General features: G+C 34.8%; 1 protein-coding gene across 2 annotated transcripts in view; it reads left to right on the top strand.

The window, feature by feature from the left end:
• The window catches only part of ttll11 (tubulin tyrosine ligase-like family, member 11), a 48,898-nt gene that overhangs the window by 23,187 nt on the left and 11,462 nt on the right, over positions 1-14,249 (top strand). For both annotated transcript variants that reach the window (XM_073839910.1, XM_073839909.1), the window contains 5 exons: positions 2,495-2,594; positions 5,640-5,773; positions 8,112-8,687; positions 8,888-8,983; positions 10,859-10,974. In XM_073839910.1, the coding sequence (XP_073696011.1) occupies positions 2,501-2,594; positions 5,640-5,773; positions 8,112-8,687; positions 8,888-8,983; positions 10,859-10,974 (1,016 nt within the window). In that variant the 5' untranslated portion in view covers positions 2,495-2,500. The remainder of the gene's footprint in view (positions 1-2,494; positions 2,595-5,639; positions 5,774-8,111; positions 8,688-8,887; positions 8,984-10,858; positions 10,975-14,249) is intronic.

Raw genomic sequence — 14,249 nt, 5'->3', positions numbered from 1 at the left:
TCAGTATTTCATGACAATTTCACGTGTCTTATACCTGCTACATAAACCCAAGTAACTTTATTTAGTTACGGCTGAAAGTGATTGGATTGAAAAGGCATGTCCTTGTTTTCTGACCTTTTCTACGGCTTTGACAGAGTGATGAAATGTTATGTTTATGGTCTTTGCTAACCCTATTGGGTTAAAGTTAGATCAATATATCATGAAGCATTAAACAGAGCTAAGGTGCTAATATTTTGTCTCAAACTGTAGAAACCATTCTGTGTTTTTATTTTATTTTTATAGTTGCTTCCTAGCAGGCTTGTGCACAATTCAGAATTTCAGAATTGGCCGCCATTCAATTCATGAGTTGGAATTTGAATTGAATTGACTCCGCCCCACAGGAAGTTGAATTTGAATTGGAGTTGGAATGACAGGAAGTGGAATTAAATTCATGGCAATTCAAAGACATTCCACTCAGTCATACAACTGAAATAATGTGTTGAATCTCACATACAATTACATTAATTTTGTAATTTAATAGCATCATTTCATTACACATAACTAGTCACTCCTCAACCCTGCATACATTTTGTTCCAGCTTATAGATAATGATCAAATTCTTGAAATAAATTACTCCCTCAATGTGTGATTAGTTTTGTTCATGCAGTTGTTGTAAATGCAGTTGTCATTTATTCCAATGCAAAACTCATTGAGCAACACTGTTGCATCTAATTCTCAAAATTACAATTACAATAAATCAAACTTAATTATGTGTTCTGTGACTAGAGATTTTAACATTCATTGCTGGGGGGAATATGTCCTGTTAATGTAATCTGTACTAGTTCAAACTAATATCATTTATAGAATACGTACTGAAATCATATCTGACATATATTGTAAAGCTTCATTATTAAACACTTCACTTATGTTTATGAATTTCTTTGAATTTGTATTGAATTGCAATTCTGCTTCCTTTAATTCAAATTCGAATTGTAATTCTAGATCCTGTTTTTGACATCAATTCAAATTCAAGAATTGAATTGGAATTTAGGAGTCATTCTCAATTCAATTCTGAATTGTGCACAAGCCTGCTTCCTAGGTCACACAAAAAAGAAAATTCTGCCATCGTTTACTACTCACCTTCATGCCATTCTAAACCTGTATGACTTCCTTACTTCTGTCGAATATAAAAGAAGATATTTTGAGAAATATGTTTTATAATATGTTTTTTTGTCTATACATTAGAAGTCACAACATTCTTCAAAATTTATAATGTAGTTACCAACATTCTCCTTTTGTTATTTACAGAATTGAGCAAGTCATACAGGTTTGGAACAACATGAGTAGGGTGAGTAAATAATTGTAGAATTCTTATTTTAGGGTAAACCTTTAGGACATTAAAAAGTTTACACAAAACCATTAGTGCAGTACACTTAACATTAATTGCTGGTTACTAATCTGACAGATGTATATCAATATTTATCCAAAGAAGGCAGATCTATTTGAACTGCCGAGTTTAGTTTTACCCTGCTTCAGTCCTTTTTTTGATTAAATCCCAATGCTAGAAGAATGCAAATGAATAGAACATTGTGTTTTAAGAGGAAAAAAAGAAATGGAAACCATTTTTGTTTATACCAGTTTCTTGCAGTGATCTATCAAAGTCACGCACATGAGCATTAGTGCTGCACAAAATTGCTGTTCTTCAGATTAAAGCAACTGGAGCGAGTAGAGGTCACTTGTTAATTGTTCTGGTACAGCCTGTGATGTCTGTGTTTTTGAAAATATTTTTTGAGGCACACTTTGGTTTCACTTTATGAATGATGTGTTTTAAGGTTGCTACTAATTTGCTACTTTTGACTGATTCCTGAACCTCTGAAATAGCCAGGGCTATTTAAACCTCTGTCGTTGACAGGTTTCTACAGTATACCTGTGAACCTGTGTGAACTCCTAATCTGATCAGAGATTTCTGGTTTCCTCTGTATGCCAGATGACCAGTATAGTAGCATCTCCTCACACTCCATTAGCCAGTTAAACAGTGACATAATCCTCTCAAAATCCAGCCCAAGACACGTAACATAACCTATACTAAGCACACTACCTGCATGTTGATTAGTGCCCTTGATAACCTACTTCACGCTCAACTTCAAACATAGCCTAGTCATCATATACAGGGTCTCAGAAATGTATATGAAACTCTGTATAATGAACCAAAACCTGAAGTCTGTACACCTGAGTGCAAATTAATGATGGTAGTAACATACTGCCTTTGTAACTATTCTTTCAAGTCATTGAGTATGTAGCCTGTAGCCATACTCTAGGAATGAGTAGAAAGTGTTTACTAAAATAATTCTTGGAAAGACAGTCCTACAGAGGTGAGCTGTTGTTATACTAGTACAGTTAGTCATAAACATGTTGGCTTTTGCATCCTTGTCAAAAGGATGACATGTTTATTGTGTTGTGATTGATAGTTTGCCTCCTTTACTTTGCCTCAGATCTCTTTCTTTTGATCCTGCAGTTTCCGATGGGCAGGCGGACAGCCTGTGATATCTACTGGCATGGCGTCTCTTTTCATGACAATGAGAACATCGTCTCTGGGCAAGTCAACAAATTCCCAGGTAAACTTCACGTAAAGTAGGTCTTTAGCGATAGTCATAGTAGAAACATCAGTTAAATAGGACATTGTCATTATCAATCTTTAAAAAAAAAGTGACAATAGGATCGATCATAATTTGTTACGATACTGCTGGGATATTCATATTTAAACTGGTCAGTCCGGTGTTACCTGTAGCTGGATGCCAGGGGTCATTTTTGCTGCGCAAATAGAAAATAACAGGAAAACATTCCAGGAATTTTCTTAAAATAGTGGACTTTAATGAAGATCAATGGGTTGAAGGGATCAAATTGCAGTTCCAATGCAGCTCTACACGATCCCAGCCGAGGAATAAGCGTCTTATTTAGCAAAACGACCAGTCATTTTCTAAAAGAAATACAAATACTTTTTAACCACAAATGCTGGTCTTGCACTAGCTCAACTTCATGCATTATGCACAAAGTTGAGCATTGGAAAGGTCAAACATGACACTTGAGGCGGAAGTATCAACTCAGTGTTTACAAAGCCAACATGAAAAGAAATTCAAATGCCTTTTACAAAAAAGGTAAAACAACCATGTTGGACAATTTCAAAGGTGGAGGAGAAAATGAGATGGATTTTTACTAGGGGTGTGCAATATATATCGTCTTCGATAATATCATTATTGTTGTTTTAAGATGTGCGATTTGACATTATCGAGTATATTGCAAAAAACAAACAAGACACACTTACAGAGTGCACGCATAACGTTATGAAGTCTTGTAAGTAGGGATGCACGATATGTATCGGTCGATAACTTGCGCGTTTTGTCAGTAAAGCCGGTTCTGTAATCAGCGGTAAATGCCATCAGGTGCGTGATTTCACGTTGAGCCGTATATACTACACACAGCCGTTGTTTACAGACGAGCTGCGCACATTCACACTGATAATGAACATTGCTATAGCTCGTCGGTAAACAGCGGCTGTGTGTAGTATATACGGCTCAACGTGAAATCACGCACCTGATGGCATTTACCGCTGATTACAGAACCGGCTTTACTGACAAAACGCGCAAGCTTTATCGACCGATTGGTATCGGTGCATCCCTACTTGTAAGTATGCATTTAGAGTGCGTTCTTTCACTGCATGATTCAGTCTATTAAAATGTATTTCGAATGATCACATAATTCAAGATATGGGGCAGAAAATGTATATATTTATATCATTTCATATAGTTAATCAATATCACACAAAGAGTGCCGTTTTTTCCTTCAAAACTCAGCATGACTACAAATGTGATATTGATTTTATACAACAGTTCAATGAACAAGAAGTTTAATATTAAAATACTTCAGTTTAGGCAGCATATTAACATGTTTATGATCAATTTCGCCAACAAAAATCATTCCAAACACAGCCACGGTATTGTTTTGCATCTCTGAGCAACATGGACAGTGTTTCGTTCCTGAATGGATCAACCTACTGGTGGTTTTAATTTCACATTCAAAGTATCTTTTCACTTTTTAAATAATTTCAAATATAGCTGCATTAACATGTGTAACATTTAAATACATTTAAATGCCACTTTATACGCAACTTCTGCGAAGACGAATTTTTGTTTGGTATAGCCTAAATGGATTATTATACATTCAAAAGATGATGCATACTTTTAGAAAAAATGGCTTTATAATGGTAAAAATGCCCATAAAAGATAAAATCAATGTAAACGTATTGGAAAAGAATAATTTCTATCACTGCTGTGAACTGACTACACAGAATATGAAGAATATCAAACACTTTAGGAGTCAGCATGGTAGTCCTTAAGCACAATAACACACACAGCAAAATATAGTCTAATTATCGTTATTAATAAAATTCCAGAAAATATAGAGATATTATTTTTTTGTCAGTATTGCACACCCCCATGGCTCTACCTTACGTTTTTGAACTGAAGTACACAGACAAAGAGCTAACCATGCGTGACCTTTCCAACGTGATTGAGTAATGCGTCGAAGTAGTGCAGGATGACCATTTGTGGTTAAAAAGTTTATAAATAATTTTTTATTTTTTTAGAAAGTGACAGATTGTTTTGCTAGACAAGATCCTTATTACTCAGATGGGATTATGTACAGCCCTTTGAAGCTGCATTGAAACTGCTCCTATTGAAGTCCACTAGAGAAAAATCCTTGAATTATTTTCCTCAGAAACCTTAATTTCTTTCCAATTTAAGAAAGAAAGAAATGAACATCTTGGATGACATGGAAGTGAGTAACTTATTAGGAATTTTAACTCAGGAGTGAACTAATCCTTTTAAGGATGGGAATAGGGCTGTGAAATACAGGGTTGTTATAGTACATAAAGATGAAAACAAATGGGTTGAAAACATTTTCATGAACTGAAAGTATAAGAAAAACTAAACAAATCTAAACTAAAATCAGTGGATCACAAAGTTAAATGATCTGACCTGTTTGTGTGGCTAAAGACATCCCAATGATTTTGATATGGTGAGATATGCCACATGGATACACTGTATCCTGTGATTCTGATTCCTTTGTAAATACAGTTTCTTGTTTCAAAGGTCTTGATACACTAGGACAAAGCAATATAAAAAAAACAAAATACGTCCATAAATTGAAAACTGCAACTATCGAAACTATTGCTAAATGTAATCTAAACAAATCTGAAAATTGAAAACCAGTACTAAACTTTTACATTTGCTTTAGTCAGTTTTAGAGGAAGGTTGTTAATCATACAGTATGGTGAGTACTTTTCCCAGGAATGTTTTTCAGCAGGGTAGTCATAAAGGAGTCTCAAGAGCTGCTGACTCATGGGTTGGATGTAATATGGCTGTTTTCATAGCTGTATTGACAGTTGCTTTCACACAGACAGCCTATCCAAGCTGTGTGCCTGTGTGCACACTATGGAGCCATTGAAATAAAATGATCGAGTGATTTAATGAAACTTTTGGGAAATAGAGCTCTAAAATGTGTCATATTTTTTAAGAGAAAAATGCCCCATGTAGGGCCATAGACTGATTCAGCCCTTTTCTGGCCTCTGTGCTGTTTTCATCAACTATCCTGTCGGTCAGCAGGAATGATAGAGATGCTGCGGAAGATAAACCTGAGTCGTGCTGTGCGTACCGTGCAAGAGCTGTTCCCGGAGGAGTACAACTTCTACCCACGCTCATGGATACTGCCTGAGGAATCCCAACTCTTCTCCACACAGGTACAAGCTCAACGAGGGAAACACTCATTGGACAAACGGTTTTTTTTTTGTCTTCCTCTAGCAGTGTCTCTCTCTGTGGTGTATCCATAGGTAGATTGCTGTAGTAGTAATTGGTCAGGACAGAATCGCAGTAAAACCAGGTTAAGCAGTTTAGTGGCCAGCAACAACTAATTGTGAATGACAAGTTTGTTACAAGATCTTGCAGTTACTGGATTTGCATGTTCAATCTCCTTGCACACATTACAGTGACTAGCTGTAGCTTTGCTTTATTTGTTCAGATGGGCTGCTTAAAGAGGACATTTGTGACCCTGGACCACAAAACCAGTCTTAAGTCGCTGGGGTATATTTGTAGCAATAGCCAAAAATACATTGTATGGGTCAAAATTATTGATTTTTCTTTTAAGTCAAAAATCATTAGGAAATTAAGTAGAGATCATGTTATATTAAGATTTTTTGTAAAATTCCTACTGTAAACCTATCAAAATGTAATTTTTGATTAGTAATATGCATTGTTAAGAACTTAATTTGGACAACTTTAAAGGTGATTTTCTCAGTATTTTGATTTTTTTGCACCCTCAGATTCCAGATTTTCAAATAGATGTATCTCGGCCAAATATTGTCCTATTCTAACAAACCATATATCAATAGAAAGCTTATTTATTGAGCTTTCATATGATGTATATATCTCAGTTTTGTAAAATTGAACCTTATGACTGGTTTTGTGGTCCAGGGTCACATTTGTCTTACATTGTCCAGTAGGTTAAATCAATTAGTGCTTCAGTTTGTTTGTTTTTTGATGAATTATTACTTATTTATACTTGTTTTAACATGTACATATTTTTCTTTTGAGTCAGGCAAGACTTTTATGGGCTTGTTTGAGTAACTTTTTTACTAGAAACTGCAGAGGGCAGCAGAGATCTATGGAAGGGGAAGAATAAACTTTGCTGATGCAGGCTGGCTGAAGAAAGCCATTGCATTAGTAGGAAATATGAGGCTTTGTTTACCAAACCTAATGACCATAAATGCTATTAGTGGATAGTCACCAGCACTCTCTGTTTTTTGAAACGTTATTTATTTATTTTTTAACGAACAGTTAAAAAAGCATCATATGGAAGTCTGTTTCCACCACTGAATAAAAAAGGTTATTGTGACTTTTTAATGTCACAACTCTTTTTTTTTTTTCCTAATTGCATGATACAAACTTGCAATTCTGACTTTTATTTTTCAGAAATTTGCTATTCAGAGAAAAAAAAAGTCTCATTTGCAAAATATAAACTCACAACTGCGAGAAATTCTGAATTTCTTCTCAGAATTGCGAGTTTATATCTGACACTTTATAACTCGCAAATGGGACTTTTTCTCACAATTTTAAGAAAAAAGTCAGAATTGTGAGTTTATATCTGAATCGTGAGATATAAACTCACAATTCTGAGAAATCAAACTAGAATTGCGAGTTTATATTTCACAGTTCTGACTTTATAACTCGCAAATGGGACTTTTTCTCTCATGATTTTAAGAAAAAAGTCAGAATTGTGAGTTTATATCTGAATCGTGAGATATAAACTCGCAATTCTGAGAAGTCAAATTAGAATTGCGAGTATATATCTCTCAGTTCTGACTTTTTAACATCGCAAATGGGAGTTTATCTCACAATTTTGAGAAAAAAAGTCAGAATTGCAAAATGTAACCTTGCAATTCCGAGAAATAAAGTAAGAATTGTGAGTGTATATCTCACAGTTCTGACTTTATAACTCATGGGAGTTTATCTCTCACAATTTTGAGAAAAAAAAAGTCAGAATTGCAAAATGTAAACTCTCAATTGCGAGAAAAAAAAAGTCAGAATTGTTAGTTTTTTTCTGAACTGTAAGATGTAAACTCGCAATTGCAAGAAATATGTCAGGATTGTGAGATAAACGTCGCAATTACTTAAAAATGTTCTATTCAGTGGCAGAAATAGGCTTCCATAGCATTGTGTCGTTTTGTTTATAATCTTGATTTTAAACTTTTTTTTTTTTATCATTCAGAGTACTTGAACATTAGCTGGAGACTCAAATAAAGACTGTTCATGTTAACCCTTTCAAACCCCTATGTAGACTGTGGACATCATTAGTAAGACTAATATCCATAAATATTTAGCTATTAAAATATATGTTAGAAATGTATGATTATTATTAAGGGTGGCATTTAGAGTAGAAAATGATTGAAAAGTATTTTTGCGTCGCTGAAATGTAATTCAGATCTGAAAAGGTTCATTCTTTCAAGGGATCTTCAAGTTCTTTTCCAAGCATATTACAAAAAAAGCAACTGCTCACCTTCTGCTATTGTTTTCTTTTTTAAGATTCGTCTCCTGAAGGATAATGATGCGACCCTCAAACCCACTTTCATCGTCAAACCGGACAGCGGATCCCAGGGCGACGGCATCTACCTCATCCGTGACCCTGCTGACCTTCGGGTTATCTCAGGTTCTCAAATCAAACAAGCAGTTGTTCAAGAATATATCCAGAAGCCCCTGCTCATCGATAAACTGAAGTTTGATATCCGCCTCTATGTTCTGGTCCGCTCGCTGGAGCCTCTAGAGATCTACATCGCTAAAGAGGGTCTGTCCCGGTTCTGCACAGAACCCTACCAAGAACCCAGCCAGAAGAACCTCAGTCATGTTTTTATGCACCTTACCAACTACTCCCTTAACGTGCACAGCGGGAACTTCGTCCACTCCGACAGCTGCAGCACGGGCAGTAAACGCACCTTCTCTAGCGTTCTTTATCGTCTGGCATCTAAAGGAGTGGACATCAAGAAAGTCTGGTCAGATATTATTGCTTTGGTTATCAAGACAGTAATTGCACTCGTTCCTGAACTGAAGGTGTACTACCAAGCAGATATACCACCTGGAAAACCAGGACCGACATGTTTTCAGGTATATTTACAATAAATTCTTGTGTGTTTGTGTGTGTTGTGTTCGGCATTTAGTTGGCTAGCATCAGTATGGTTCTTAAAATGTGAAAAATTAGCACATCACCATATGCTTCACCAGGCGACCCCTAATCCTCTGCATTTTCAAAAGTTTTCAAAGTCAATAAATAGTAAATAACAGAAGATGATGTGTTCCAATTTTAGATCCTGGGCTTTGATATCCTGCTGATGAAAAACTTGAAGCCTGTTTTACTAGAGGTCAATGCCAATCCCAGCATGAGGATTGAACATGAGCAGGAGGTGAGGATGCAGATATTCTTTGGGATGTGAGTCAAATGAATAAAAAGTACTGTGGACTATTGTACCAGATATTGGTACACTTTACAATCAGGATCATTTGTTAACATCAGTTAACTATATTAGTTAACATGAACTAAGAATAAACAATACTTCTACAGCATTTATTAATCTTAGTTAATTTCAGCATTTACCAATGCATTATTAAAATCAAAAGTTGTGCTTGTTAACATTAGCTACTGCACTGTGAACTAACTTGAACAAACAATGAACAACTGTGTTTTTATTAACTAACATTAACAAATACCAATAAATAGTGTAATACATGTATTGTTCATTCATGTTAGTTAATACATTAATGTTAACAAATGACACTTTATTGTAAAATATTACAAAGATATCTTTGATATATGTAACCCTGGACCACAAAACCAGTCTTAAGTAGCATGGGTATAATTGTGGCAATAGCCAAAAATACACTGTATGGGTCAAAATTATCGATTTTTCTTTTATGCCAAAAATCATTAAGATATTAAGTAAAGATCATGTTCCATGAAGATATTTTGTAAATGTCATAACCGTAAATGTATCAAAACTTAATTTTTGATTAGTAATATGCATTGCTAAGAACTTCATTTGGAGAACTTTAAAGGCAATTTTTTTAATATTTCGATTCCAGAAAATAGATAACAGATTTTCAAATAGTTGTCAATGGAAAGCCAAATATTGTCAGTTTATATATAAATCGGAAATTCAAAAAAATGTACCCTTTAAATTGGTTTTGTGGTCCAGGGTTATTTGTATTATTTATGTGATTTTTTTTTTTTTTTTTTTTTTTAAAAACATCATCGTACATGGCAATAAATGTGAGAGTACACATGAATAAATAAATGAAAATACATACATGTCTAAAAAAAACATGATATTACCATAGTATAAGTCTGGGGTCAGAAAGATATTTTTTTCAAAGAAAGTAATAATTTAAATGCAGTTCTTTTTAATTCTTTGATTCAACAAAGAATCCTGAAAAAAAAAGGCATGGTTTCCACAAAAATATTAAGCACTGAAGACTAATGACTGCTAAAAATTCAGTTTTGCCATGACAGGAATAAATTATATTTTAAAATATTTTAACATATACATTTATTTTTTTAAATTTATTAAGTTATCTTAGATTGTAGTAATATTTCACAACATTACAGATCTTTTTTTTACTGTATTTCTGCTCAAATAAATGCAGCCTTGGTGAGTATAAGAAACTTCTTTCAAAAACATGAAAATTGAAATAAAATTACTCACCCTGATGTTGTTCCAAACCCATAAGACTTTCGTTCATCTTCAGAACACAAATTAAGATATTCTTGATTAAATCTGAGAGCTTTCTGACCCTGGATAGACAGCAGCAATTACCATGTTCAAGGCCCAAAAAGGTAGTAAGGACATCGTTAAAAAAGTTCATGTGACAAAGTGCTTCAACCGTAATGTTACGAAGCTACAAGAATACGTTTTTGAGTGCAAAGAAAACAAAAATAATTTAAATAATATTTAACAATTGCTTCTCTTTCGTGTCAGTCTTCAATGTGCATTTACAAGAGCGCCACAATGCAACTATTTTAACAATGTTCTCACTACCTTTCTCGACCTTAAACACCATTTAAAAGTTGCATGGTGTCTATGGATAGCTTATTTTTGTTATTAAGATGGTCTTACGGGTTTGGAACAACATGAGCGTGAGTAACAGAATTTTTAAACACCTGTTTTTGGGTGAACCAACCCTTTAACATTAGTTCTTACTATCTCCAAATTGTATTTACAGACTAACAGGGACATAGACACGAGTCTGTTACGATGCTGACTATTGACGCCATATGTTTGCAGGTGTCACCTGGTGTGTTTGAATATGTACCGAGTCCAGTAGATGAAGAGGTGAAAGTGGGTGTGATCAGAGACACGCTGCGGCTCATGGACCCTGCTCAGAGGAAACAACACGTAACGTGAGTCATAGACTTATGGTACAGTTAATGGTGCAGTGTGTGTTTGTGTATGTGCGCATGCCTACCAGTGCATGTTGTCATCCTTGCCTCAGCTTTGTGGAGCTGAAATAATGGTCTGCTGAGCTGCAGTCATAAGCCTTTCAGATGGAAAAATTCAATTCTGGAAATCCTGTGATGGAATTTCACAGTTGTGTGGCCACTCTTCCTCTATCTTCCTCAGTCATGGAAATGTGGACAGTCTCATGCCCCATGAGCAAGTTTGTGTGTCTCGTGCATTCAGCTATTATTGTAGCTCATTGTACACAGACACACTTCAGTGTCTGGGCCTGGGGGGAAATAAAAGTCAGGCAGGCATTGTTTGTGAGGAAAGTGTGGAGTCAGCTCAGAGTTTAATTGAGACGTGCATGTGCGCTTAGAGTGGAAAGCACTCGGTGTGCACATTTTTGTTTAATATCTGCTAATTTAGCCTTTAGATGTGCATTTTTATGATCTAGCACGCTTGTCTGGTTTGTGGTGTTTGATGAGAAATGAAAAAGTTTGCATTTCTTTGTGTGTGTCTGTGTGTTGTTTTCGGTTTTTGATTATGGATTCTTGCAAAAAAAAAATTTAAATCGTGACTTCCGAAATCTAATATGCTGAAATGGTGCTCACTTAACATTTTTCAATCAAATTGAAAACAGTTGCTGCTTAATATTTTTTTTTTTAGAAAACCAATATATTTTTATAAATATAATAAGTTTTCCTTGAAGAATATAAAGTTCAAAAGAACATTTATTTGAAATATACATACAGTTAAGGTAAAAAGTTGACATACACCTTACAGAATCTGCTAAATGTTAATTATTTTACCAAAATAGGAGGGATGCATGTTATTTTTTATCTACTACTCACCTGAATGAGATATTTCACATAAAAGATGTTTACATACAGTCCACAAGAGAAAATAATTAGAGGTCGACCGATATTGGTTTTTACCGATACCGATAGCTAGGTTGGACCACACTGGCCGATACCGATTAATTACCCGATAGTTTTTGAAAATGGATACTGAACAACAACTACAATAGTAATCTACTATTTAAAAAAAAATACTAATTCATACTTTGTAAATAAATAAAAATATTAATATTAATTATATATTGCTCATTAAAGTTATTTCATAGTTCATTAATGTTAAAAAAAATAACTTCAAAATTTAACAATATTACAGTAAATGTTGAAATTAACAGACTCTAAGGAACAACACTTCTATTCTACAGCTTTCATCAATCTTAGTTGATGTTACAAATGGGCTCATTGTAAAGGGGTGTGAATCTTTGCATTTTAACAATATGTAAAATTGCAGGTTTTATGCCTTTTGTTTATATTTGGAATCTCTGTATGTCAGTAGGCATACTGCCATCTTAAAATTAAGACTCAATTTAATTACGATTTTCAATATCAACTAAATATAACCATGCGTCACATTCTCAGTTTTCAATATTACTGCACATGGCTACATTTTCATTTACATTTTATATCTAATTGATTTTTCCATTATATAAGCAGGCTACTTTTTTAAACAATTACTTATTTAAAATGAGTGTTCTTTTTTCTTTATCATTTGATTATTACTGATGAGATCGTAGACAGTAGCTTCTTTAACAGGCTGCATTAAAACGAATGCACAGATCTATTTCAATTTATCAAATGTTTTGTCCTGCTCTAAAAACATAACTGACTGTGTGTACATCAGCTTCGTATAAAAGTATTCGAAAAAGCAAGTGCATTTAACCGCATCCGCAATCGAGCTTTTTAGGACGAACAAACCCAAAGCACAAGTGAAAGTCCGTCAGTGCGCGAGCTTTGTGCATCTAATAGTACTGCATTACAAACGGCAGAAATGAAGGCATATGTAAAGTAAAAAACTGCGGTTGAAAGTTCACACTGTCAAACAATGCACATGTAGCTCACAGTGCAAATCCTGTGCAATGAAGCCCGCCGCGTCTCTAGCGCGCGGACGTGCCATATGCGGGAAAAACACAAGCTCATTGAAGAGAGGATTGCGATGCATCGGAGAATCCTTTTTTTTTTTACCCACCCTTAATGAAACCGGACAAACGTGCAGCGCTGCGTTAACGGATAACTTGCAGGTACCAGACACACACAGGACACATTGTGTAGTTCAAGCAGAAATCGAAAACAGTTTATTTAATCACCAAACGGGCAAATGTTTACTTCAAGAATGATAAAAAAGCGGCAAAGATTAGATTAAAGAACAGATCAAATGGAAAGAGAAAGTGCGATCTATATCGTCAATTGCAGCCATTTCAGAAACAATTTATTTTCTGTTTTACATTTATGTTTAAATATTATTTGTTTTGTTTCAGTTTAATATGTTAATTACGAAAGAAGTTTGTGTAATTTGTAAATGTCATAAAGGATGTAGTATGAATTAGACGGCAATACGCCGGGAGAATTGGAGAGGGTCAGACACAATTTTTGACCACTTCGTACGTTTTTATTTGTGGAAAATCCCTTCTTAAACGAATTTCGTTTTGTATAATTTTTATCTTAATTTTTAATAGATATTTTTGTTGATCAGTAATTAAAATAAAAAAGAACAGGAAAATGGCATTGTAAAATAAAGTGCGTAACTACCATGCTTCCGCTGCCTGACGAAAAGGCTAAAACATAAATTATAGCTCTATATGAAGCATACAGACATTATTAGAGCTACAGAAATAAATAAAATATTTAGCTTAAATGCACAATACTCAATCTTCCAGCCCAGGGTCAAGTCTTTATGAACATTAACAATGATTTGGGACAGATCTGTAATCTGTAAAACTATGGCGGCGCTGTGACTCGGCAGGATTCTGTCGGCTGAATGAACACAGTTTGCTTTCTCATGTCACGTCTTTAAATCTGCAACTTTGCTGGCCAAGAATATCACCAGCTGGATATAAATCAATACAAATATATTGTAACAATCCTGACATTAAACATTGGTCTGGGGCTCTCATACTCTATGACAGCAGAGCAGAGCGTGAGCCGCTTCAGCAAAGAACGCAACCCGGAAAAACTATCGGCAAGGATTTTTGCCGATAACCGTTAGGTCGGCCAATCAACTATCGGTGCCGATTAATCGGCAAAACCGATACATCGGTCGACCTCTAAAAATAATAGTTGAATTTATAAAAATGACCCTGTTCAAAAGTTTACATACGCTTGATTCTTAACACTGTCTTGTTACCTGAATGATTCACAGCTGTGTTTTTTGAATCAGGGTAAAT

The sequence above is a fragment of the Garra rufa genome, chromosome 5 (assembly GCF_049309525.1).
Source record: "Garra rufa chromosome 5, GarRuf1.0, whole genome shotgun sequence".
In the NCBI taxonomy this organism is placed as follows: Eukaryota; Metazoa; Chordata; class Actinopteri; order Cypriniformes; family Cyprinidae; genus Garra; species Garra rufa.
The sequence above is the reverse complement of the archived record's forward strand: the minus strand, read 5'-3'. Positions and strand labels throughout refer to the sequence as shown.